This window comes from Macaca mulatta, chromosome 11 (genome assembly GCF_049350105.2).
Source record: "Macaca mulatta isolate MMU2019108-1 chromosome 11, T2T-MMU8v2.0, whole genome shotgun sequence".
NCBI classification, from domain to species: domain Eukaryota; kingdom Metazoa; phylum Chordata; class Mammalia; order Primates; family Cercopithecidae; genus Macaca; species Macaca mulatta.
Genome location: NC_133416.1, coordinates 24,459,688 through 24,487,351, shown reverse-complemented (window position 1 = coordinate 24,487,351; position 27,664 = coordinate 24,459,688). Strand labels below are relative to the sequence as shown.

At 38.7% G+C, this 27,664-nt stretch overlaps 1 protein-coding gene across 1 annotated transcript; it reads right to left on the bottom strand.

Annotated features, from left to right (window-relative positions):
• Positions 1-1,939: 1,939 nt before the first annotated feature.
• Positions 1,940-21,214, bottom strand: CMAS (cytidine monophosphate N-acetylneuraminic acid synthetase). Its single transcript, NM_001257801.1, is given in 8 exon segments — positions 1,940-2,476; positions 5,147-5,300; positions 6,456-6,627; positions 6,978-7,072; positions 9,151-9,284; positions 12,198-12,353; positions 12,516-12,658; positions 20,879-21,214. Coding segments are annotated over 8 exon segments (1,305 nt in total). The 5' UTR covers positions 21,139-21,214; the 3' UTR covers positions 1,940-2,285.
• Between the last annotated feature and the right edge of the window lie 6,450 nt (positions 21,215-27,664).

Here is a 27,664-nt window from a genome sequence, read left to right as displayed (position 1 = left end):
GTGCTGTTGTACAAGCTGCAGCGTGTTATCCAGATCTAGCTAAGATGATTGATGAAGGTGGCTACACTCAACAGATTTCAGTGTTGACCAAACAGCCTTCCATTAGAAGATGCCCTTCCATTGGAAGATGCCATTTAGTATTTTCATAGCTAGAAAGAAATCAATGTCTGGTTTCAAATCTTCAAAGGACAAGCTGACCCTTTTGTTAGAAGGTTAAAGCAGCCGTGATTTTACATTGAAGCTGATCCTCAATACCATTCTAAAAATCCTATGACCCTTAAGAATAATGCTATATCTACCGTCTGTGCTGTATATATAAATGGAACAAAAAGCCTGGGTGATAGCACACCTGTTTATAACATGGTTTTGTGAATATTTTAAGCCAACTGTTGAAACCTACTGCTCAGAAAAAAAGATTCCTTCAAAGTGTACTTGCTCATGAACAATGCACCTGGTCACCCACGTGTTCTGATGGAGATGTACTAGATTCATGCTGTTTTCATGCCTGCTAAGATAACATCCATTCTGAAGCCATGGATCAATGCATAATTTCAACTTTCAAGTCTTATTAGTTAAAAAATACAGTTCTAGGAGTATTGCTGCCATCAATAGTGATTCCTCTGTTGGAAATAGGTAAATCGAAAACTTCCCGGAAAGTATTCACTATTCTAGATGGCCTTAAGGACATTCATGATTCATAGAAGGAGGTCAAAATATCAACATTAATGGGAGTTTGGAAGTTGATTCCAACTCTCATGGATGACTTTGAGGGGCTCAAGATTTCAGTGGAGGAAGTAACTGTAGATATGGTATAAATAGTAAGAGAATGAAGTTAGACGTGGAGCCTGAAGATGTAATTGAATCGCTGCAATCTCATGATAAACTTGAATGCATGAGGAGTTGCTTCTTATGGATGAGCCAAAAAAGTGGTTTCATGAGATAGAATCTACTCTTGGTAAAGATGCTATGAACACAAAGTGACAACCAATAATTTAGAAAATTATATAAATGTAGCTGATAAAGCAGTGGATTGAGAGAACTGACTTCAATTTTGAAAGATGCTCAATTGTGAGTAAAATGCTATCAAACAGCATCACACACTACAGAGAAATCTTTCATGAGTCAATTGATGCGGTAAACTTCATTGTTGCCTTATTTTAAGGAATTGCCACAGCCACCTCAACCTTCAGCAACCACTACTGTTCAAGGCAACATCCTTCAACAGCAAAAAGATTGACTTGCTGTAGGCTCAGATAATTGTTAGCATTCTTTAGCAATATTTTTAAATTAAGGTATATACATTATCTGGGCATAATGCTACTGTACACTTAATAGACTACAGTTTACTTTAAACATAACATTTTATGTACCTGGCATCCAAAAAACTCCTATGACTCGCTTTACTGCAACGGTCTGGAATCAAACCCGTAATATCTCCAAGATATTCCTGTATGCAAAATTACCATTATCTCAGGGGTAACTGCAAATAATTTGCTTCCTCCAAATAAATATATAACTTTCATAATACATAAATTTATTTGTATATTTGTATTTGTATATACTGTTGATCCCTGAACAACATGGGTTAGAACTGCGTGGTCCACTTTTACATGAATTTTTTTAACCATGTGCAGATCAAAAATACAATATTCTAAAGATGTGAATCATGCAGTAGATGGAGGGCCCACTTTTTGTATATGTGGGTTCAACAGTGCTGACTGTGGTACTTTCCTATGCACAGATTTTGGTGTATGTGGGTGGTCCTAGAACCAATCCCCCACATAGACCATATGCTGTTACGTATACATACAGGAAGTACAATCAGATGCTCTACCCGGCATCGAATGGCTTGTTTCTAAGATTGGTTAATGTTTAAAGGAAAGAAAGAAAATGCTTGGTAAATTTCTTCTACAGCAACAAGGCAGTTTTCATCAAGTTTGAGAAATGTAATTTTATTAATAGAAGGGCATGTCTTACCATACACACTGTCCCCAGATAAATAAAATCCCGACATCTTTGAAAGCACACAAACACAGTTTTACAGGGTACAATACAAAGTGAATTTTGATGATGTTCTTACTTGCATTTACTAAAAATCTGAGAAAGACTATAATCAGTCTCTAAATAATTATCTTGCATAAAGAGAAAAGTAGAGCACAATATATATATCACAAACCAAATCACACTCTCTGTAACGTTACAACATGAAATTTTACTTAATCAAAAATAAAAGCAAACTGGCTGAAGAAGGCTGTATCATTTTTTTCTCAATATTACACTAATTTCTATTTTTGGCATGAATTATTAACCTTTTCCATTAGTAGGAAAATGTGCTCTGCAAATTCTCGGATGGCACCACGGCCACCATTACATTTGCAAATGTATCCAACAGCCTTCTGGGCAGTGGAACAGGCGTCAGCAGGAGCGCCACTTAGGCCCACTCTCTTCAAGCACTCTTCATCAGACACTTCATTTCCTATCAAGTAAAATAAATACTGAGCAAACATTTAAAGAGAGAAAGAATATTCTAGCTAAATAATGCAGACAGCAACCAACAGGTAACTGGCAACTTCAGTAAGACCTAGGGGCACTGCATATAAGAATACTAAAGATTAGATGGAACAAAAATATTTTACAGTATAATTGAGGTCCAGGGTTTTCCCTAAGCAATCAAAAATGAACTCTTATGAGCTAGAGAAGAATGGAGCATATGTCCTACCTGCCACGCATATCACAAATGTTAGAAATTTTATATATGAATTCTAAGTTATTTAAATTTTTTATTAAGCAAAATTTTAAACATATGCAAGAACCCCAATTTTATATTGAAAAATTATCAGAATTTAAAATCACGTAGTAATATTGTTTTCTATGCCCTGCCCCCTAGTTTATTTGGGGAGAGGGAGAGGAAGGAATTCCCAGACATAATATTTTATCCAGAAACTCTTCAGCATTTATCTTTAATAGATAAATATAATTTTTTATCTGACAGAATATCATTAAACCCACAAAACCAATAATAGTTCCTTAATATCCTCTAATAAGCTAGTATATGTTGAGATACCCCCAGCTGTCTCAAAATTGTCCTTTTATAGTTGACTTATTTGAATCAGGAGTGAAATAAGGTTAACATACAGTCTCTTGTTTATATATATCTTAAATCTCTTTAAATCTGTAATAGTTCTGATTGGTATGCCACTTACTAATATTCGCTGAAAAATTACCATTTTTGAAGAATAAAAATAAATACTAAATCACACTGACATAATGATATCCTTTTCCTCCCTCTCTGTTTATCCCTTTTTTGGAATAGGATGTATTTCAGAAGCTCCCAGTATCTTCAATTCACCATTCTGAGTAAAACTATTACCATACTTTAGACCACATACAACAATACAATCTTGGTTGAAAAGAGTTTCTTTTAAATTTGTTCTATGCTTATCTACTGAAATTTTCTCATTTATTATTAAATGTGTCGAGATTTGAATTGTTTTCACTAAAAGATAATAAAAGTTAAAGTTAGTTTTTGCATAATCCAGCCTTTAAGCTCTATTTACTAAATTTTACTTTTAAAAGTATTGATTTTTTAAGAAATATATTTTTATACATTTATGTCACCCATATAAAACAGTGCTGGGTTTTTTGTTTTTTTTTAGTAGACATGGGGCCTCACTATGTTTCACAGGCTGGTCTCAAACTCCTGAGCTCCAGGGATCTCCCTGCCTCAGCCTCCCAAAGTGGTGGGACTGCGGGCATGAGCCATCATGCCTGGCCTGCTCTGAGTTTAAAATAAAAATTTAAATGCTCTTCTCTATTTTCTTACCTCTCCTTTTAAAGTTTTTTTTTTTTTTTTTTTTTTTAATGTCATATAAGTAATACATATTCATGGTAGAAATATTTTTTAAAAAATAGAAGCAAAAAAATAAAAATCATCCTAATTATCACTATTTGTAGATAATCACTACATTTTGACACACATAATTCTAGAGTTTTACCTATATAAATGATACACTTATTACTATCTGTAGGCACTATGTTAAGTATTTTATATTATCTTTGTTTTCCTCTCTGATGGCTTTATAAAATTTGGTTTGTGTTTATATTCTAAGCAGAAAACTAAGGTATATAGAAGCTTGCTTAATATCCCAAAGATAATAAGTATAGTTGGAATTTGTTATACATTCCATTAAAATTGTTTTCTTCTAATAAAAATTGAATCTGCCTTTCACAAACATTCTGCAGTATTTATGTCCTTTGAATCTTCATGCATGGTTTAAGGGTTATTCCTGAAGTCCCTAGATCATATGCTCCCAAAGTATTCCTGTGCTGCTTATTTTGAGGCTCATATTACCCTTGTAAATATTGCTTTCATACATGATTTATAGTTATTATGCATCTTAATAACTTATCATCAATTTTAAAATGTTGACATCATCAGGCTGTAAGCTCAGCAAGCAGCAAGCCTACAGCTCCCACAACCAGTTCCATGCTGTGTATCATCGTGGGTACCTGATAAGTGTATTGCTTAATATCAAAGTGAAAAACTTATTGTTCTGTTTGATCATGCAAATAAATACAGGTCACAGCACTGTTTGTAATGATTGCATAGTATTCCTTTTTAGGGATATTCTACTTTTCGCAGGACATTTAAGTGGGTTCTTTTAACTTCACTACTGGCCCATTTGTCTCACTTCTTTCCTGGAATTGGAATTTGGGGAAAAAGTATGTACATTCAATTAACAGCAAAAAATATTCAGAGTGTAATTCCTATGTACTAGAAATTCTGCTAACTGCTTTACTCATATTATTTTATTAATCCCTACCAGAGCCCTACGATAATAGGTACTCTTGGTATCTCCAGTTTACAGAGGAGGAAACAACATTCATCTTACCACAACTGGCTAATCAGTGGTACGGTCTGACTTCACAGCTTATGCTAGTAATCATTCCTCATTTGATACATATTATCAAACTAACCTCCAGAAAGACTGTCCCAGTTTAACACTTCAATCAGCAGTGTAAGAGCGTTCCTATGTCCTACAATCATGCCCATCTGGGGGATGTGCTTTGTTATTTGTTCATTTCTTTAAAAATAAGTAAATAAATCCTGGTCCATTTTACTACGGGTGAATAAAAAGATACCAACCAAGATATGCCACTTCTTTCCAGCACAGGCCCATTTCTTTTCTCCATTCATCTACAACTGCTAGCTTGTCTGATATACTGACTTCCATTTTGCAATCCAGTTTTAAAGAAGAGAGCGTCTGCTTTGAACAGGCCCTTTCTGAGATTAGCCTCACCTTAAAAAAAAAAAAAGGATCGGAGGAAAAAGGGAAAAATTAAAAAATGAAGAAAACAGAAATCTTTCATAATAATTGACCTTGTAGATAGTCCAAATCACAAACGAGTCATCTTTTGACCTTCTGAAGGTCCAAGTAAGAAAACTGACTGTCATTTTAAAATCACGATGCTTTAAAACAAAGCTTATTTCTCATAGCCCAGTAAAGGTGAGACACAGTATTTTATTTTCTACAACAGAAAGGATTCTATCTACAGGTAAAAATTACAACATATATTGTCTGATACTAATCTAAGATTCTCCTATAATTCAATTTATCCAGAGGAAAGTCTATAACCTGTCTCGTGCTGCTTAGCAACACATATTTAGGATTTCTGGTAAATTATAATTATCTTAGCTTTCATTTAAAAAAATACACTTGCCGGGCGCGGTGGCTCAAGCCTGTAATCCCAGCACTTTGGGAGGCCGAGGCGGGTGGATCACGAGGTCAGGAGATCGAGACTATCCTGGCTAACATGGTGAAACCCCGTCTCTACTAAAAATACAAAAAACTAGCCGGGCGTGGTGGCGGGTGCCTGTAGTCTCAGCTACTTGGGAGGCTGAGGCGGGAGAATGGCGTGAACCCGGGAGGCGGAGCTTGCAGTGAGCCGAGATCATGCCACTGCACTCCAGCCTGGGAGACACAGCGAGACTCCATCTCAAAAAAAAATAAAAATAAAAATAAAAATAAATAAAAAAAAAATAAAAAAATACACTTACATTAAGTTATTTTGAATCAAAAATGCCATTCATAAGAATAAGCTAGATTTTAAAAATCCACAAGATATCATCCTTTTCTGAAATGGCATACCTATTATCTAGGAAATCTTTCTTGTTGCAAGATCCTATGGGAAACACTAGATAGATAGCTCCCATTTAAAAGTAGTATGTTTATACCTACTGAATAAACAAGAAATATTATTTGCTGATTAACAAATTCCTAATTCTACTCATCTAAAAGTAAATAGTATAATAATTTTTTTCTAGGCATATGAAGGCCAAATTTTAGATATTTTAAAAGTTAATACTAAAAATTTAAATCTCTTAATTCCTTGCATGTTCTTTGACCCTGAATGAAAATATTTATGAAATACTGCTATATTCAGGGAGCACATACCTCAATACCACTTTTCTTTAATAAACTTATCCCAATAGCATCTTTTACATCATAAGATATTATTTCTTTTTGGTCTCCTGATACATAAATGTGGCCATTGGTGAGACATCCATCAATATTGCAAACCAAAAGTTTTATTTCCTTAAGCTTCTCTTTGCCAAAATAGCCATATCTAAAAGAAACCAAAATAGACCTTTGAGTATAAGTGCAATACTAATCACTCCCTCTCAACTGGCTAAACCAATACATTAAATGTCACCCTCCATTCAACTATTCAAACATTACTCTTCAAATTTACTTCACATATATATTTCAACTTTTAGTGCAGTAACTAAAAGTAGTGTGGTCTAACCAGATAATTTCTTACTTTATTGAAGCCATGTAAACACACATTTTACATACGTCTTCCCCACATGAACAAAGTAATTACAAAGATCCTAAGATGTTTGAAGTATCAGAAATCAGTATCTAGAAGTATAATTATTAGGATTTAGTACAAACGTTATACAGGTCTGTTTTTACCTTAATACTCTTTGCTCTGCAATAGGCCAATCAATATCCACATCTATATCCACGCTATGCTCAGCTCGCATTTCATAGTATGCCATTTTTCCACCCTAAAGATAGTACAAATGTCATGAATACTGTTTTTAATATTCATTCACATATATCAAAACTTTATTATAATACAGCGCAATGAATTCATTTCTACAGTACTGAGAAAAATGAATAACCCAGTAAAAATCAGTCACATAGAAATGATTTTTTAATTTATTTTTACTTTATTTTTTCGAGTTAGGGTTTCACTCTGCCACCCAGGCTGGAGAGCAATGCTGCAATCATAGCTCATTATAACCTTGAAATTTTGGGCTCAAGCAATCCTCCCACCTCAGCCTTCTAAGGATCTGGTACTACAGGTATACAACTCCATGTCTGGCTAAATTTTTTAAAAGTTTTCTGTAGATAGAAGATCTTGCTATGTTGCCAAGGCTGTTCTTGGAAACCTGGCCTCAAGCTATCCTCTTGAGGCCTCAAGCTGGCCTCTCAAAGTACTGGGTGACATGCTTCAGCCACCAAGCCCAGCTTTTTTTTTTTTTTTTTTTTTTTTTTAAGTAGAAAGCTCACATAAAATAACTTTAACATTTTTCAAATTCTATCTAAACAGTTCAAGTTCCCTATTTAAGAAAATTTCTATTTTAATATTGAAAAAAGCAGAAATATTATAGCCTCCAGGATTCTGACCACAAGGGGTTTTGTGGAAATCCCTTAATCATATCCTCCTTTCTTTCAAGAATTCTCTCCTGTCATCATCCAAAAGCAGTATAAAGGTTTTTGGAACTTCTGTTCTAATTTGCAACTAACAGGCAACACAGGGGAGGAAAAATAACTGTAGCATCTGTTGTAGAGAGTTTTCTTAGATCCTTGAGCTACTGATGAAAATGACTAATAGTCATCCAAGTCACATGCGGGCAATGACAAGGGCAGTCTCTTGATTCTAGGCAAGGTTGGCAATAGAAGGGGCCTTTCTTCTGATAGCAATTATTTGCATGGCCAGATCCATTACTGGATAATTTCAATTTCATTTTTTTTTTCAGAATTGCCAGGCTCTTCATAAATCTTGTTTTAATGAGAAACATTTTTCTCCACACTTTAGGAATGGGTTGCACCATGGCCTCCTTAGAAAAGAGCTTAAAAATAGTAGTATCTATGTGTGTCAAATCTAATTTCTCTGAACACTTAAATTTAACTACACAGCCAGTCTATAGTTTGCCTATACACTGACCAGAAGATTTGTAAAAATGTTTTTCTCTCTTTTGCTCAGAATAAGAGTCCCATTAGAATTTTTATTAGACAACGGAGAGATTTCCCTCTCTCTTTTTAAAAACGCTATTTCTTGAGTAACATAAGAACCTGAATCCAAATCCTGACAGTACCATTTATTAGCTGTCTTTGCCTTGAGTCAATTACTTCATTTTTCGGAGATGCAGTTTTCTCCTCTGTAAAACTGGGTAGAAATGTCCACTTCATTCATTTGCTATGCAGATTACGTAAGATAACATATGCAAAGTGTTTCACATACTCCACAGTACACAGTAAATAATAAATAATAATGATAACTAAAATTAACGAGTTAAGAAATATATGATGCAACCATGTTGCAGGCTCTAAAATGTGAGAGACATTAAATCCGTTATTTGAAAATGAGAGAAATGAGAGTCAGCACAGATAAAATGATATATATTCAAGCTTACACAGTAAGAGGCAGTTAGAGTAAGAATCCGGGTTTCCTGTCGCCCAGGTTGTAACTCTTTTCACCTCTATGAAATTATTTGTCTTTTTAGAGCAATACAAGTTATTCAACCCTACAGCGACAACATAACTATAACACAAACATGGATTACATAGTTTTAAATGGAATAATATGAGTACCAGGGCATGTGTAGGCACGCAGTACTTCATTCATTTTTTTATCATTATAGCAGAATTCCTTGTATATTTACTGAATGGATTCCAAAGATCACCTTGGGGTAAACCTGCAGGATAAATGCCTCAGATAGCAAATGTTGTTAGCTATTACCTTTCCTCTATAGGTTGATACTTTTATCATAAAGAAATTGTACCATACTTCTTCCCTAGAACTCAGAGTACGCCTACAAAAGCGCTTAAAAGGAATATGCAAAATGAAGGTACAAACCTGCAAGTAACCCATCTCTATCAAATGTCTTTTAGCAAAATAAAACGAGCCATTTTCATATAATTCTCCATCCCAGTCTTGTCGACGAGGCCGTTTAGCTGGATTTAAATTCAGAGGTTCGGTCACTTCACGAACTAAAAGCACAAAGTTAGAGTAAGTCCATGTTGCTCTGAATATAGAAAGTGTTCATTTAGTTAACTTTAAAAAAGTTAATAAAAACGAACTCAGAATGCAGAGCATTTCTCTATCTAGATAGAGAATTTTTTTTTTTTTGAGACAGAGTCTCGCTCTGTCTGGAGTGCAATGGTGCCATCTCGGCTCACTGCAACCTATGCCTCCCAGGTTCAAGCGATTCTCCTGCTTCAGCCTCCTGAGTAGCTAGGACTATAGGCATGCACCACTATGCCTGGCTAATTTTTGTATTTTTAGTGGAGACGGGGTTTTACCATGTTGACCAAGCTGGTCTTGAACTCCCGATCTTGTGATCCGCCCACCTCAGCCTCCCAAAGTGCTAGAATTACGGGTGTGAGCCACTGCGCCCGGCCTGATAAAGAACTATTTTTAGACTGGATGCGGTGGCTCATGCCTGTAATCCTAGCACTTTGGAGGCTGAGGCAGGCGAATCACTTGAGGTCAGGAGTTCGAGACCAGCCCGGCCAACATAGTGGAACGCCGTCTACACTAAAAACACAAATTTAGCTGGGCGTGGTGGTGGGCACTTGTAATCCTAGCTACTTGGGAGGCTGAGGCAGAAGAATTGCTTGAACCCGGAGAAGGGGGGCAGAGCTTGCAGTGAACTGAGATTGCGCCACTGCACTCCAGCCTGGGCAACAGAGCAAGACTCCATCTCAAAAAAAAAAAAAAGAACTTTTTTTAAAGGAATCAAATCTGTAATAATTCTGATGATTTATATTTGCTTTCCAATAGCTACTAGAAAAATAAAGTATTTTATAATGAAATATGAAACAATTAAGGTATTCACACAAATATAATGCTTTGGGAGGACATCAAGACAACCTTAAAGTAGCTTTCAAAGAACTGAATTGGTCCTAAAATACCTATATTCAATATTTGAGCCCTTTAATCTCTTTTCTCATTGTCTGCGCATACAGAAATAAGTTTTACTTATCTAATGTGGTTGAGAACTTGTTTTTATACAATTATTGCTGAAAACTATAGATTTCTCCATTAAATTATTGAAGATTTTATATTGATGAAAATGTTTATGTAACATATTATACATTCTTACCATTAGTTAAAAATACACTAAACATAATAACAAATTATGTTTATGAGTATACCTGATAATAAAGGCTCAGTAATGTCAATATTAATGAATAGAACATAATGTAATCAATGAAGCCTTTGGTATTGTCACGCAGAGATTCTTTTGTCTTTTCACTGAGTTTTCCTCAAATCTGTGTGCGCGTGTGTGTGTGTGTTCAACAGCTGCTTATTCTCCAGAATCTTTCTTCACTTTTTGCTGTCATTTCTGTGTGTATAAAGGCTTTTAGGAATAACCTCTACTTACTTGTTTAACTAAACCATCCCCTGTTCAATTCCACCCCAGTATTTGAAATAACCCAGGAAAAAACCTTAGCAAATACAAATTAAATAGCTAGAGGTAACAGAGCTTTACAGGCACTGGCTACAGAGTAGTGACCAGAACCCTCTCTATTCTCAAAAGGTGTACAATCTAGGGGTAGAGACAGGTAATTAAACCAACTAGATAATTCAAGTGGTACTCTGAAGAAAAGAGAGGGATCAGTCTTTCCTAGTATCAGTGGCTGCTTTCTCCCTGGGCATATCTGCTGAGTATGAGGAGAAGGTGTAAGAAAGATCAAGCTTTGCATAATCAGAGGGACTCTGCTGAGGTAGGCAAAAACTAGAATGGCTTTTAATGGCCTTGTGGACTTGAGTTACAGATTGTCATCTGTAGGAACTACAAACATACAACTAGTTTTTCCACCTAATTCTCCTACGAGACTTTGGCTGAGTGTACTGCGCGGGAAGCTCGGAATGGGCTGGAAAGATATCATTACAGTATTGTGGTCCTCAGATCCCTTAAGAGTCTTGTTAGCAAGAGTAGGGGATGGGTGTGAGTATCAGTAACACATACGAGATATATCTCCTAATAAGACACCTAAACTAAGAGATGAGATGAAATTAAAGTTTCAACCCAGTCCAACTCCTAATTGGATCAAAGGGATCAGCCCCTTATCCTATCTGCCTGATAGAAGAAAAGGTGCAACCTCTCTGGAGGAAAATATGTACTCAAGTGTCTATGCCAGATATACAATTAAACATGAGCCAAATGAAGAGGCAGAAATAGGTGACTCACAATCAACAGAGAAGCAGTCAGAGTACAGAACTGTAAGTGACTAGATGTTGAAATCTGCATTAAGGACTTTCGAATAGCTATCAAAAATATGTTAAATTAGAGGAAAGGACTTTTTTTGTTTAAATGGATTTTAAAAATGGAGAATTTCAACAGAAAATGGAATCCCTAAGAAACAACTGAAATGTACTGAATGGAAAAACACAGTGTTTATAATTCTCTGGATAAGATTTACAGCACACTGGACATGGCAGGTGAAATGCCTAGTAAACCCTATGAAACCCTTTTTATATATGGAGTTAGGAATTTGGGGAAGAACTTCGAAATGTCATTCTTAAGATCCTTCGGAACACTTTGGTGGATGCTTTCTATTTCTATATGATCCGTATGGAGTTCATCAAACATGTCTAGAACCAACATAAAAGTATTTGATCTAGAAAAACGGCACGTCTGCCTCAAAAGGCAAATAGAAATAAGAGGATTAGAATGTCCCTTTGTAAAGAGTAAAGCAAAGAATTAATTTGGTCTCGCTGTGTTGGCTCAATAACAGATTTAGAACTGATTGTAAATGTCATTACCTACTAAAGTAATGAGTCAAATATTCTCTTTTACAGCTCCCTTTTACTCTCCTCATGCCTAAAGAATATTTATATATAAAAAAATTCATTCTCAATTAAATGAGCTAAAATAAAGACTGATAAGAGATTACCTCCTTTCTGAATTTCACTCCATCGAAACTGATGACGTCTCACAACAGAAAAAACAGAATCATATCCTTCTTCTCGAATCATTTCTGCAACTTTTTGAAGATCAGTAGGATGTAAACATGGAGAAGTAGCTTGGATATTTCCTACAATGTCAACCTCTTAAAAGGACAAGAGAAATGAAAAGGATATTTAAAAAAAAGTTCCTTGCAAGCAAGTAATATTAAGGTTTGGAATTCAAATGTTAAAACAAGTCTTATGAGATAATAAAGGAAGTAGAAAAGTACATAACGGTTTGAATAAACTATTAATCAAATTCATACCATTATGATAATTAAGAAATTCTATGATGGCATCTAGTGAGGTAGAGCTGTCTTTCGAAACTTCAGAACTTCTTCGATGAACTTGTGCACCAAATTGTTTGGCCACATTCTCAATTTCATCATGGTCTGTCGAAACCCATACACTGTTCAGATATCAAAAAAAATTAACAGCCAAATCAAAACAAATCATTAATAATAAAATGGAGCTCTGTAACCATAAAATACAGCTTATATAACGTAAGAATATTTTTTGCACAATAATAATGTTACAGATCCACAGGAGTATAAAAATGTAAGAAATCATAAAGTATTTTGTATATAAACATACTAATGAATAAAAATGCAGTCCTAGATATACTTTATATAAAGAAAGGAACAACAGACACTGGGGCCTACTTGAGGGTAGAGGGTGGGAGGAGGGTAAGGATCAGAAAACTACCTATCAGGTACTATGCTTACTACCTGGATGATGAAATAATCTGTACACCAAACCCCTGCAACATGCAATTTACCTCTGTAACAAACCTGCCACGTACCCCTGAACCTAAAATAAACGTTTTTTTAAAATACACTAGAAGTCAAATCTAAAGAAAATTAAAGATCTTGCTTATTCTCCATTCAAATCCAAAATATTGTATAAAATATTTTAATATGTTTGCTAAAAAAAAAAATAAATGGCCTGGCTTAGCCTAACCCTCAAGGTGAAACAGTTTCAAGCTTAGAAGATAATAAATGCCCAAGTCTGGGCTCAAAAAAAAAATCAGATAATACAACTCTTTTTTAAACAACAAACGATGGGTATATAGATATAGAATCAGCTGGGTTATAGCCATTGATAACAACAAACATGGAGAACATGACTTCATTGGCTCAAAATAATTTAACTTAATACTCTATTAACTACAGGTTACACAGTTGCCTATTTAGACTTTATAAAATGATGAGTAGGCAAAATGCTATTTTGGAGAGGGGTACCAGTTTCTATCGCAGTTTTGTTTCCTGGACAGTCACAAATTCCCACTACTAGAAGCCGAAGATGTAAATACTACTCCAGCCACAATGTTTGGTCGGGCCTGGAGTCTCACGCCTGTAATCCCAACACTTTGGCAAGTCGAGGTGGGTGGATCACTTGAGGTCATGAGATCGAGACCAGCCTGGCCAACACGGTGAAACCTGGTCTCTACTAAAAATACAAAAATTAGCTGGGCATGGTGGTGCACACCTGTAATCCCAGCTACTAGGGAGGCTGAGACAGGAGGATCGCTTGAACCTGGGAGGCAGAGGTTGCAGTGAGCCGAGATCGCACCACTGCACTACAGCCTGAGAGACAGTGAGACCCTGTCTCAAAAAGACAAACAACAACAACAACAAAACTCCACAATGTTTTAATAGTGATTTATGCAAAAATATCTTAATGACTTACAGTCTTTGGTATATACATATATAGTATATATATACACACACATATATATACACATTATCATATATATACAAAATTATATATATAAAATAATGTGTATATATGTGTGTGTGTGTATATGTGTATATATATGTATATACACACACACATATATATATTTTTTCCTTTTATGCCACTCTTTCAATACCTACCGAGGGAAAGATGAACTGCATGTTTTGTTTGTTTTTTTGACAGTCTTGCTCTGTCACCCAGGCTAGAGTGCAGTGGCCTGCTATCTGCTCACTGCAACCTCCACCTCCCAGGTTCAAGCAACTCTCATGCCTTAGGCTCCCGAGTAGCTGGGATTACAGGCATGTGTCACCCACGCCCGACTAATTTTTGTATTTTTAGGAAAGATGGGGTTTCGCCATGTTGGCAAAGATAGTCTCAAACTCCTGACCTCAAGTGATCCTCCCACCTTGGCCTCCCAAAATGCTAGGATTACAGGTGTGAGCCACCACGCTTGGCTGAACTGCATGTTTAATATGTCTATGCTCAATTATCATGAGTGAAAAGAAAGTGAGAAACTAAAGAAAAGTTTCTAATATCCCTGGAGTTCATTTATTTATTTCACTTATTCCCTTTAATATTTATAGAAGGATTTAAATCAAGGGATAAAGTCAGTAAGAAAAAAAAAAAAATCAAAGGAAGCCTAGCAAACAAAATGAGCCACTGGCTAGGGGCCAAGAGTCCCGTGATATCTACTCATGTCACTCTATGCAAGGCGGAACACAGGAGCCCCCATTTTCCTCCATCTTGAAATCTGAAATAGTGGGAAAAAAATGTTCTCTTGGGAAATGTCATAGTCAAAGGTATATAATAAAGTAAAGTACCAATGAAAACCTAGTGGATTTTTAAAACAGAGGTGAGGGGAGGATGATAAGATGGAATTAGGATACAATAAAAAATAAACAGGGAAAGCAAAAGACATGGTAATTTGGCATCTAATTTACGTTATTAATTGAAATAAGCTGCTGAAGCCATTTACTTTACTATCCTGATTTTTACTGCAATGAAAATTCAATACCAGAGGGTTCAGTGGTCTTTAAGAAATGTTTAAAAGGTAAGAAAAAAAAAAAAAGAATTTTGGAGAAGGTTTGCTTTTCTTCCTTCCTTCTTTCATTCCTTCCTTCCTTCCTTTATGAACTATTTACTAAGTGCCTATTCTGTCCCAGGCATGATTCTGGACACTAGAGATATAATAATGTATACAGTATAGTTTATTTTCTTGAAAAAGTCTTGGCCTATCGATGGAAACTGAAACCAGTATGGCACTGTAATTCTCCTTAAACCATCAGGGAAAGAGAAGTAAGGGATCAATTAAGTAACGATGGTCTTTTCAATGCTTTACTTTTTACAAAGTACTTTCACAGTGACTGCTACATATCAGGTGCTCAATACAGATCTGCTGAATTAATGAAACAGTAAGTGATTAAGAGGATGGGTTCTGAAGGAAGAGGTTCAATTCTGACTCCACCACATGCTAGCTATATGACCATGGGAAAAATCCATAATCTCCTTATGCCTCAATTTTCAGTAAAATGGAGGCAGTAATAATAGTGGGTACCTCATATGGTTTAGAGGATTAAATATAAACCATTAACCATAGAATCAACATTTAATAAATGTTAGCTATTCAAAATACTAAAATAGGAATGGTAATAAAGTAATATCTACTCTGTCTCATTTAATCCTCACAATCTTCAGAAGGTAGACTGAAGGCCTGCTTCCAGACTTTCAAAGGTCCAAATGTCTAATTTGTATGTGTTACGTTAAGCAATTACACTGTGAAAAAATATGAAAATAGTATCCCATATGTACACTTAAAATACTATGATCATCAATATGAAAGGGACTGAGTAGATAATTTTCTTTGGTTTAGGGACATAAGATGAGGGTGGGCAAAAGAGAAAATGAGCAAGTGAACAAACAGGCCAGTCAAGCAGAGTGAATGTCAAAGTCTAATGCCAATGGCTTTATCCTCAAATGAAGTCACACTACACCTAACAGGACCAACAGGAATATCAACCATGGTGCCTGTGACAACTATTTTAAATCAGAAGCTGCCATTTTAGGGATAATAACAGCATAGGCCTTTCATTAATCAAAAGTCTATACCCTAAGCATAAAACTAAAACACGTTTATTTTTCACAAGTATGTTAGGCAACACTTACAAATCAATTTGTTCTGAGGTTTACTTACACAGCACTGAACCACTGTTGAAAATTAAGCTCTTACAAAATCAACTCTGGCAATAACTCTGTGCTAAAGGGAAAAAAATTATCTCAGCATTTTTCTTAACTGCTAACTAGCCTAGTTAGTATGCAAAGTTGGCAACTTGAAAAGTACTGTTCGCTTTGATTCTGAGCAGGCCAGAGAAATCTGCCTCAATTAAGTCAAATCGTGGTTTTGAACAAAATAATCTCAAAGGTATCTTCTAGCCCTGAAAAACACAAATCAGACAGCTGCAATTTTCTTCAGCTCTCCCCTAAGGTAAATATTTTTTGAAGAAAAGAGAGGGTAGGAGGCAGGAAGGGTGCTCCAAAGTCCTCCTACAGCTTCATAGTAAGTCAAGTGAATTCAAGTCAACCCATTTTAATAATCTAATATATAAAGCATACCGCGATGAATAAGAGGGTACCTGCTCACAAGCAGCTTAGCTTTTCACCTAGTATGGCAGGAGTCTCCCCAGGCCAAATTCTGCCCACTTCTCAGCCTGTTTCTGTAACATTTCATTGGAATGCAGCCACACTCTTTCATTTACGTATTGTCATGGCCACTTTCACAACATACACAACAGCAGAGCTGAGTAGTTGCAACAAAGGCCATCTGGCTTGCAAAACCTAAAATATTTACTATCTGGCCCTTTACGGAAAGTCTGCCGGCCACTGAAACTGAAAAAGAGAATAAAGATATCTTTCCATTAACTCTTCAACATCAAAGAATGTTAGCACTAGAAAGAATTTTGAAGATCATTACAACTTTCCCATTTGATAAGCAATGGAAGAGTTTCCCTTTTACAAGCATGGAAGATAGTAAAAACCTTCTGAACCAGAGGAAAATGTCAATAACAGATTACATACTATGTGCCAGGCACTATTCTAAGAGCTCCACATATATTATCTCACTTAATTCCCTCAACAAGCCTGTGAGGCAGACACTTCAGTGCATTTTGCAGATGAAGAGATGAGGCACAGAGAGGTTAAGCGATTTACCCAAGTTTGCACAGTTAATACACGGTGATGCAGAAATTCAAATCCACAGTTTGACTTCAGAGTCTGTGATCTTATCTCCCTGCATAGGGCATGCACTAAATGAAGGTACAAACAATGTTGCTATGTATGGGAAAACAAAGGCACAATTACTTTTCACTGAGGGGATCAGTAAAGGCTTCATGGAGGAAGAAGTGCTGGTCCCTTCTATTATCTTTTGACCTAATATCTCCAGATGCCTGGAAAGGATGACAAATAGCACATAGCCACAAAACTTGAATACAGTAAATTCACATTGTTACATGATACTGTTAAGTTAGAAATACATTCATTTTGCTAGTGTAGAAAAACTAATTTTTTTTTTTTTTTTTTGAGACAGAGTCTTGCTCTGTTGCCCAGGCTAGAGTGCAGTGGCCCAATCTCAGCTCACTGCAACCTCCGCCTCCCGGGTTCAAGTGATTCCCCTGCCTCAGCCTCCTGAGTAGCTGGGATTACAGGCGTGCACCACCACAACTGGCTAATTTTTGTATTTTGGTAGAGATGGGGTTTCACCATGTTGGCCAGGCTGGTCTTGAACTCCTGGCCTCATGTGATCTGCCTGCTTTCGGCCTCCCAAAGTGCTGGGATTACAGGTGTGAGTCGTCGTGCCCAGCCAATTTTATTTCTTCCAATCGCCACTACTGATAGAGTGACAGATACCATAGGTGGCTTGAGGAAGTATAAAACATTACCCCTGTGGTCAATGAGTTTATACTCTAGTCTACATGTATTAAATAAAACTACTTGGTACAGAAAAAGTTGATACTAGAGTCTTTTTTTTAAAAGAAGTTTTATACAAATGCTAAAATGTGGAAATGGGAGAATCACTGGTCAACATATACACATATTTTCCAATCATTTCATAGCAAAATCCCCAATGCTTGATGTAATGGTTGGTTGTTGAGTTCTCACCAACAGAATCTATTCCCCTCACTTTTGGTAATTGTACTCCAATTTTCCTCTTGATGAACCTGTCATGTCGTTCAGTGGGGGCTCCATCCCTGGTTACAAGAGCGGAAGATGCAGCTATACTGTACCGATACAAGCACTGTGTTCTTCTTGCCATAGAGACTGGCTGAAGAGTGAGCAGGGTACCCAATGAGGCACAATGAAACTTCGAGCTTCGAGGAGAGCACTCCCGACTACATTTAAATTTGGAAGAATATGAGGACCGCTATCAAAGACACATAGAATTGGCGACTAAAGTGTTAAGCACAGATTATACTCTGTTACTACTGCAATAGGAAAAGAGTCCAACGCAAATTGCATTCATAGCCCCAGAAAACGAAAGGCTGGAGACTTTAAAGGCTGAGTTGTGCTAAGGGAAAGGCACTGAAGGGTGCTAAGGGGGCTTAGTCCATGTGACTGGGCCATCTGGATTTGTTAACTGGTGCTTATCTGGAAGAGAAACAATCTTCTATCTTTATGAGACAAAGCAAGTGGGCAAGTTGAAGCAAGGTGTCCACTGAACTTCGCCCTTTATCTTCCCAGAGGGACTGGGAAGGAGAGTGGGAGTTAGAATGTTCGCATTTCACTGAGACAGGGTCTCAGGAAACAGTTTTGTGTGGTAGATTTACATCTCAAAAGGCAGAGAAAGTTTTTATAATTGCAAGCTTTCTAAACTAACTGCTCTAAAAGAGGGTTCAGGGGCCTATCACCAGGTTTTTCCTGGAACCATCAGGAAATTCTAGCAGCTTTGAGCCTCTTCAGGAAGGCATTTTAAGGGAACCTGAGATCATCCTAGGGACATGACCTTAAGCTGCTAGAAGCCATGCTAGGGCTTGGTCAAGTCTCTTGGGGCAGAGGTTTGGAGCAAGTCATTAGGTACCCTGAGAGTTCTGCAGTTCTCAGTACAACCACCTTGAAGCCATAAAGCGTCTACCCAGAACTAAGAAATTGAGGATTCTGGCAACAAAGTGCCCCATCCTCTTATCCTGCTTTACTTTTTCTTAAAAACATTTATCATAACCTGATACAACACATATTAATGTTCTTGTATACTGCATGTCTTTCCTTATTATAACGTAAGCACTATGAGACTAAGGGCTGTCTCTACTGCTACTACACCTGGTTCGGTACATACAACAGTGCCTGTTACACCAGTAGGTAGGTAGTAAGTACGCTGAATGAATGAATCATTTTTTTGTCCTTGAATCTGATTGTACCTTAACAAGCCTTTCCCTCTTTTGTTATGCCAGTTTGAACGGGGTTTTCCAACATACAACCTAAGAGTTGTAAATGGTATTAACAGTTTCGTTCATTTACTGTGAATATGATTTTGATCTCTAGTTCCTTTCACAAAGATTATATTTCACTATATTACTGCAGCCTGGATGCACCTACTTCTCTCAGTCCTTTTTAGTTTGTACCCTTTCTAAGAAGGTAAAAATATCCCAAAGTCTGTGAGCTTCACAAGGACAAAATCTGTGTCCCAATCATCTTGGTATTCCCTTGGACATGTATAGCAGAAATTAGGGCTCAGTAAATAGCTACCGAATTGAACAAAATCCCCAGGTCCTTCCCTATCTCTCCTTTGCACACTTCCTTTTGCACTAGTGTTATCTTCTGAGTGGTAGCTCCTATCTGCTTTGCTCCATCCAGGACTTCCTTTGGGTTGTAACATTAAGAAAATTAGTACATCTATACTTTTTCGAATCTCCCTTTTTTAAACAAGACTGGCTAAATGAAAATCACTTACCCATGTATTAACATGGGTAAGCAAATACAGGTTAAAAAGAAAAAGAGATGACTTCAAAAACAGTCATCTCTTTAAAAACCGAAACATCAAAAGGTTAACATAAATTAATTTCCATAATAACGACACATTCAAATGTAGTTAGGTTGAAGCTATATGTGTAAATTCATTCTTGGCACAGAATTTCATCTCCCTTCTTTTATGAATGACATCAGCTTGTAACTCCTGACCAATTTGGCAATGTATCTAAATTATACGTAATTAAAACTGTCCTTAGGGCAGGCAAGGTTCCAAAGGTATGATTAAATGATTTGTAAGCATTAATATACCATAAAACAGTCAGTTGTATACCTTCCCACTGGGTCTCACGTATTTATAAATGTAGGGAGCTTTCTAGATTGTGCTGACTCACAGGCAGATAGCTAGAGTATTTTTCAAAGGTTAGGAAAAGATCTCCAAGCTGAGCTTGAAATTTAGCTCTGACACCCCGACACTCAACTCCATTCACGAACCTGATGCTTCCCTAATCGATCAGCACCAAGCAGTTATCAGAGGCTGAGCAACAGGGGAGCCTCGATGGCCCCCATCCAAAGGAGTTCACATATTATCACAGACGTTGCACCGGGGTGGCCTCCTTTACTTTCCCCGTAAGGTCAACCTGGGAGTAGGGGACGGTTGGGGAGGTGTAATCTCCCCTTTTACGGATGATTCTCAAGGGCAGAGACAGGAACTGTCCCAGGTTATGACCATTGGCAGCTACGGAACAAGGAAGGAGCTGGAGCCCTTCCTCCTGGGCTCTCAGCCCGGTCCCAGGCACCCCGGATCCTGCACGTCCCTGGCAAGAGAGATGGCCCCCTTCCAAGAGCGCTGGCCCCGGGGGCCCCAGCCCCTCCAGCAGCCCGACTCCCTCTCCCGACCCCCGCCCAGGCCGCGCCGCCCACTCTCGCACATGCGCACCTCTGGAAGGCCCCTGAATCCAGGGCCGCACGCAGGACCCAGCCAATGAGCGGGACCCCCGCCAGGTGCTTAATGTTCTTCAGGGGGATGCCTTTGCTGCCTCCCCGGGCCAGAATTAGGGCTGCCAGGTGCGGGGGCTTCTCCACACCTCGGCCCTGGCCGCCGCGAGAGTTGCGCTGCAGCTTCGGCGGCCGGCCCCGGGACGGCCGCCCCCGCGGGTTGGAGACGGAGGTGGCGGCCCCCTTCTCCACCGAGTCCATCTTCCTCCCACGCCTTCTCCCCAGCTTCTCCACATCCGGGAGCTAGTCCCTCACCACCTCTGCTCGGCGCCGCCCGATCCCCGCCTGGCAGCTGGCGCGCGCGGCCGTCCCTCGCCCCGCCCACTCCCCCGCCCCCCGCGGGGCTCGCTGGGAATTGTAGTCCGCAGCCGCCTCGTCTGTGGCCAGTAGGCCGAGTAGGCTCTGAGGAGGTGACCCCAAAACTAAGACAAGCAGTGGGAGTCCGGAGATATTTGGAGGAAGTGCGGCTTTTAGGGGTGCTTGCATGTGTCTGGGGATTTCTGAAACTAAAAAAAATAGAGTACGTTTGCTAAAGAACTTCCCCACTTTAGAATTGTAGTGGGTTTCCCGTTGCATACCTTGAGGCACCCTAACAAGAATTCATTTTATATTTTAAAATGTATATTTTAAACATACACCTTTTTTTTTTAATGCCCCGGGTCATTGTTTTCCAGGAAATTACCGACCAGCTCATTCAAATATCCTACAGGCACCTTAAACTCAACGTTTTAAAAACTCAATTTTTCATATGCGCTCAAACTGCTTTTATCTCTGCACTTCGATCAACATCAGCATTCTCTAGCAGCAGAAACTTGGAAGTCAGCTTTACTGGTCACCTCTAGTGTGGCGGACACTTGGTTTTTTGGTTTTGTTTTGTTGTCTGCTAAAAATCTTTTCCTTTTAGGAATTGATGCCTCTCTCACCCGGTGAGGGTTTCCCTCACGTTCTCTGCACTGTAATAGTGTGTGTGTGACCCAAGCTGGTCCATCTAAGCACCCCATTTTCCTGAACACAGCTGTGGTCTAGGGACAGGCATATGACCAAGCAGAGCCCACTGGAGTCCCTTCCAGACTCTTGGAAAGAAAGGATCTTTCTCGTGCTGATTTTTGGGGTGCTAAGGACCTTGTTAACCTGAAGCCTCAGGGCAAGGGTAGGGTAGGGTGGCAGGGGGCTTTGCTGTTCTGAAATGGGCTGGGAGACTGATGTTCAGCCTGAGGAAGCAGAAAAAAGACATGTAGGGATTAAAGAGAAAGAACTCTGAAGGCATCATTTAAGCTCTTTTTTTTTTTTTTTTTTTTTTTGAGACAGATTCTCACTGTCTGCCCCAGGAGGCTGGAGTGCAGTGGCGCGATCTCGGCTCACTGCAACCCTTGGCCACCCATTCTCAAGCGTCCTGAGTAGCTGGGATTACAGAGGTGCACCACCACACCCAGATAAGGTTTGTATTTTTAGTTGAGATGGGGGTTTCACCAGGTTGGCGAGGCTGGTCTTGAACTCCTGACCTCAAGTGATCTGCCCGCCTCAGCCTCTCAAAGTGCTGGGATTATAGGCGTGAGCCACTGCTCCTGACCATTTAAACCCTGATCCAGTCAAGAGGCTCAAAGACATACACCCACACACCCCTCTCTTAGAAAATAATAATAATAATAATAATAATAATAATAATAATAATACTTTAAAGCAGGCATCTCTGACCTAGCATACATTTTGTCTTTCAGCATGTTCGCAAGCCTACATTTGAAAGTAGAGTCTTTTACATTTCGGAGATGGAGGCTGATACAAACAGAAGGAATGGATTGTAGTGTATCGCCTTGCCTTCTCCTAGAGGGTAAAAGGATTTTGTGCTTCTCTGGTCTTGGCCATTTTTGAGAGGAGAGAAGTCTTTGATGTTTTGGGTCCTAGGAGAAGTACTGGATACTTTACATCTCTTAGTCTGTGAATTAACTGATGGCTCAGCCCTTCCTGGGTGCTGGGAGAAGGTGCTTCATGCAGACACAGAGAAGGGAGGCTGTGAACAGACATCAATGCCGTACCTGGGAAAGGGGCAGGCTCTATGAGCCATTCCAGCACTGAAGGGCAAGGGGACAACTTGTCCCTATACACTGGCTCTTTGAGTAAGGCCTTTGCAGTTGCTGTGCTTCAGAGATGCCAGCACTGAGCTTTTGGTAATCATGTGAGGACCCCTAGTACACCCCAATAACAATCTTGGTTCCTGTTCATGATGTAGTTGCCCTTCTCCACAGTAATTCCCTACAGGCCTGTAAATCAATCCTAGTGGGCTACAGACACCTGAGTAGTTTTGACTCCTGGAACACATTGGTGTCCTCCAAGCTGGGAACAGAGCAAGTGGCACCACTATTACTTTATCAAATGAGATTACAGCGATTTACATAAATACCAAGAGACTTTGAACTCTTCCAGGAGACGGACTGTTCCTTCTTTGTAATCTTCTCATCCAGAACAATGAATGGGTCCCAGTACTGCTCAGTAAACATTGGTGAACTGCCTCTCATATTATTTTTTCAGTCTCTGCCCACACATGCTTTTTAAAATATAGTTGCAAACTTATGATAATAAAGCATTTTATATCCTTTGTATGGTTACCGCAGAATTTTGATTAGACCTGACAATTGGCTATTCCCAGTCTTGAGATGGGGAGGCAAAGGAAGAGAGAGAGGTGGTGGTAGTAAAAGTGGAAAGTGATGCATCTAGTTCACTATATGGCACACAGAGATTTGATGAATTTTTAAAAAATGAAATTAGAGTTTACTCATTAACAATATTTTTACTTAGTCCAAAGAGAGAATGATTGTTCGGGAAGAGGAAGAGGACGGGTTATCAATCTTTTTCTCTGGATTAATTTTGAAGAATAAAATAAACTACTCTCAAAGCAAATATTCAGTCATCTTTCCTTTAAAGATCAGTATGAAGTGTTGCTGCTGAAGAATAATTCATTCATATTTACTGTGAAATAATATATCCTTATATTATCTCTTGGTTTACGATTTTATATGTAAACAAACTTTGTACGCAGAGGAGTCCTTTCACTCATTCATTCGTTCACATTCACTGCATTTCGAAAGCCAGGCTCTGGGCTGCATATTAGAAATACCAAACGAAGAGGAGAAAGGCAGCGGACTTAGCATTATGACAGGAGACAGGCACGCCCCAGTAGTGTGGTTTGTGCTGTGAAAGAGTGTACATGAAGTAGGCAAGCACAGAGGGAGGTATTTCGGCTAGAGTAAGATTTTTCTTGGCTGAGATGACTCTTGAAAGACTGTGAAAGTATACAAAAGACCTCAGCTGAGGGAATGGCATTGTGCAAGGTGCAGAGGAATGAAACTGCAGGATGATTTGGGAAACTTGAAGTGAGTCACTGTGACTGAAGCAGAATATACTGGTTGGTTAGTGGCGAAAGATGAAGTTAGAGAGGAAAGCGTGGCCCAGATTACAGCGCATAAAGACCTTATGTGTTCAGCTTTGTTAAGGAAGTTACAGATAGGAGGGATAGAACTTGATTCATGCCATTCTTTCAACAAATCGTTATTGCATGACAGTTGTGTCAGGCACTTTCCTGGGCACTGAAAATATACTGAGGTGATGAAAAGTGCTCAAATTCTGGGTATATCTTAAAAGTATAGCTAATAGGATTTTCTGACAGACTAGGTGAAATGCGTGAGAGAATGAGGAAATTTGGTGCGATTCCAGAATCTTTGGCCTGACCATTAGTAGGAGGAGTTGCTATTAACTGAGATGGAAAAGATAAGACGGACTAAGGTTTGGAGACAAAATTATGAACTCTGTTTTATAAATGCTGTGTGTGGAACATCTATTAGCTATCCAAAGGGAAATAAACAGTGGGCTATTGAATATGGTAGCCTAGAGTTCATAGGAGGGGTCTAGGATATAAATATAGCTTGGAAGTCATCAGCATATAGGTACTATTCGCAGCCATAGGACTAGATGAGAGTGAGAGGTGGTGGTAGACAGAAAAGAGAAGAAATTAGATGAGATCAGCTAAGATTGAAAAGTTAACAGAAGAGAAAACAAGTCCGAAGACTGCGCCCTGGGGCTTTCCAACACTTAGAGGTTAAGGAAATGAGAAGACACGGCAAAAGAGACTGAGACAGAATGCAAAACAGAAGCCGATAGGGTACCCTGAAACCTATGGGAATAAAAGTGTTGGAAAGAGGGAAAAGTGATCAATGATCTCAAATGCTGTGATTGTCACTGTGAAAGTCATCAATACCAAAATGAAGTTGCTTATGTTTAACTCTAAGACAATAGAGCCAGGAGGCCATGAGGGAGGGGAGCTCTATGCTTCCACCAAAAAAAATATCACAGGAAATGTTTTCAAAGTGCAGCTTGCTATATGAGTCATACAATGAGAGCTAGCAGCCACACAAGGACACAAGGCTAGCCACGCAAGGACAGCTAGCTGCTTGCACAAGAACACTTGCCTGTCTCCACTAAATAAACGGATGTCAATTTCTGCCATAAGACTCTGTAACCAATGTTTTCGGTTTCAGAACAACTTGTATGTATCTTTCTCTCTCTCTCTCTCTCTCTCTCTCTCTCTCTCTCTCTCTCTCTCGGAGACAGAGTCTTGCTCTGTCACCCAGGCTGGAGTGCAGTGGCACGATCTCGGCTCACTGCAACTTCTGCCTCACAAGTTCAAGCAATTCTCCTGCCTCAGCCTCTCAAATAGCTGGGACTACAGGTGCCCACCATCGCACCTGGCTAATTTTTGTATTTTTAGTAGAGACGGGGTTTCACCATGTTGGCCAGGCTGGTCTCGAACTCCTGACATCATGATCTGCCCGCCTTGGCCTCCCAAAGTACTGGGAGTACAGGTCTGAGTCACTGTGCCTGGCCTTCTTTCTCTTTTCTGTCTTTAGAACCTTACCCTTACCACAACCTTGGATGTGCCTCTGATCCACCATAAATTGCATATCCTGACTTGTAATTCTCTCCTAATCCCAAATAAGCTCTCTCTTTTGGCACCTGTTTAATCCTTCAACGACTATCCCTTTTTCTCTTTTTTCTTTACACCAAAAAACTCTTTAGTTGTCTATAATCATGATCTCCGCATTCTCTCCTCGCATTCCCTCCTCTCATTCCTTCCTTAATCCACTCTAATCATGTTTTTTTGCCACCGCAAAACCAGTGGACTTACTTTTCTTAAGATCAACAGTGAGTCCACATTCCTAAACACAACAACATGTGACAATTCTCTCTCTTACATGATGTCAACCTAAAAAGGAACAGTATATTGTCATGTGTTGTTGTATTTAGGAATGTGGACTCATTACTGATCTTAAGTAAGTCCACTGGTTTTGTGGTGGCCAAAAACCTGATTAGAATGGATTAAGGAGGGAATAAGAGGAGGGAATGAGAAGAGAGAATGTGCAGATTATGAGTATAGACAACTAAAGAGTTTTGTTTAAAAGAGGGAAGGGATAGTAGTTGAAGGATTAAATGGGTGTCAAAAGAGTTGTTTTTTTTTTAAGAGGTGGGAAATAATACTATCTTTGTGTGTTGATAAAAGTAATCCAGTAGAGAGAGGAAAATTAATGATAACAGAGAAGAGAGGGAAGAACTGCCTAAGCAATTTCCTTAATTAGACCATAGGGAAAGTGATCTAATCCTAGGTGGAAGGACTGGCTTTGGCTAGTAACAGAAAAGAGGAACTTCTAGGGCATGAAGCTATGGAACCAAGCCCTCAAACTGATTTAAGACCACCAAAACCAGAAAAGGTTCTGCCTAGCAGTCCTGGAAAAAGAATGCTTCCAGAACAATACCCTGCAATATGAGGAATGAAAAATGCTCACTACTTTGATAATGTTGATGGAGAATGGTCATTTTCTAGAGATACCTAAACATATTCAGTTTACCTCTATGGAGAACTTATATGGCATTCAGACTATTCAGTGTTTACATGCATTATCTCATTTTATCCCTGCAACAACTCTTAACCACTTAATATCATCCCCAATTACAGTTAAAAAACAGAGCCTCATTTCGAGATGTTTAACTCCTATTCAAATCCCCACAGCTGGCAAGTGGTCAAGATAACACTTTTTTTTTTTTGAGACAGAATTTCTCTCTTGTTGCCCAGGCTGAAGGCTGAAGTGCAATGACGTGGTCTCTGCTCACGGCAACCTCCACCTCCTGGGTTCAAGCGATTCTCCTGCCTCAGTCTCCCAAGTAGTTGGCATTACAGGCACTTGCCATCATACTTGGTTAAGTTTTGTATTTTTAGTAGAGATAGGGTTTCATTTGAACATAGTCTTAAGCTCTAGAAGCAGTATTATAAGCCCTTATGCTATGAAAACCGCTTGAATGATTTAGTAAAGTTGAATTTGATGGGGAGAGAAAAAATAGAGGCATGTAGCTTCTACCCAGACTCAGAACAGATATGATCTACTGAGAGATATCCTTATAGCATGTTCTCTTCTTTTAGATAGATGGGGCCCTTGGGCAAGATAGTAGATGAGATTTTAGGAGTGAGGCCAAGAATAGATTGGTACTGATAATATCAAATGTCCTCCCAGGTTACTTCCTAAAAGGGAGCTGATGGAGAATTCCACTGTTCACCACACACTCGCTATAGAGGCATTAAGGCTGGAGTAGGGTAGGAAGGAATTGTTCCAGTTGGAACCACCAAGGATGTAAAGACAAAAGTGTAACCCCTCATCGAAGGGTGAAGAGGGTGGGTCACTTACCA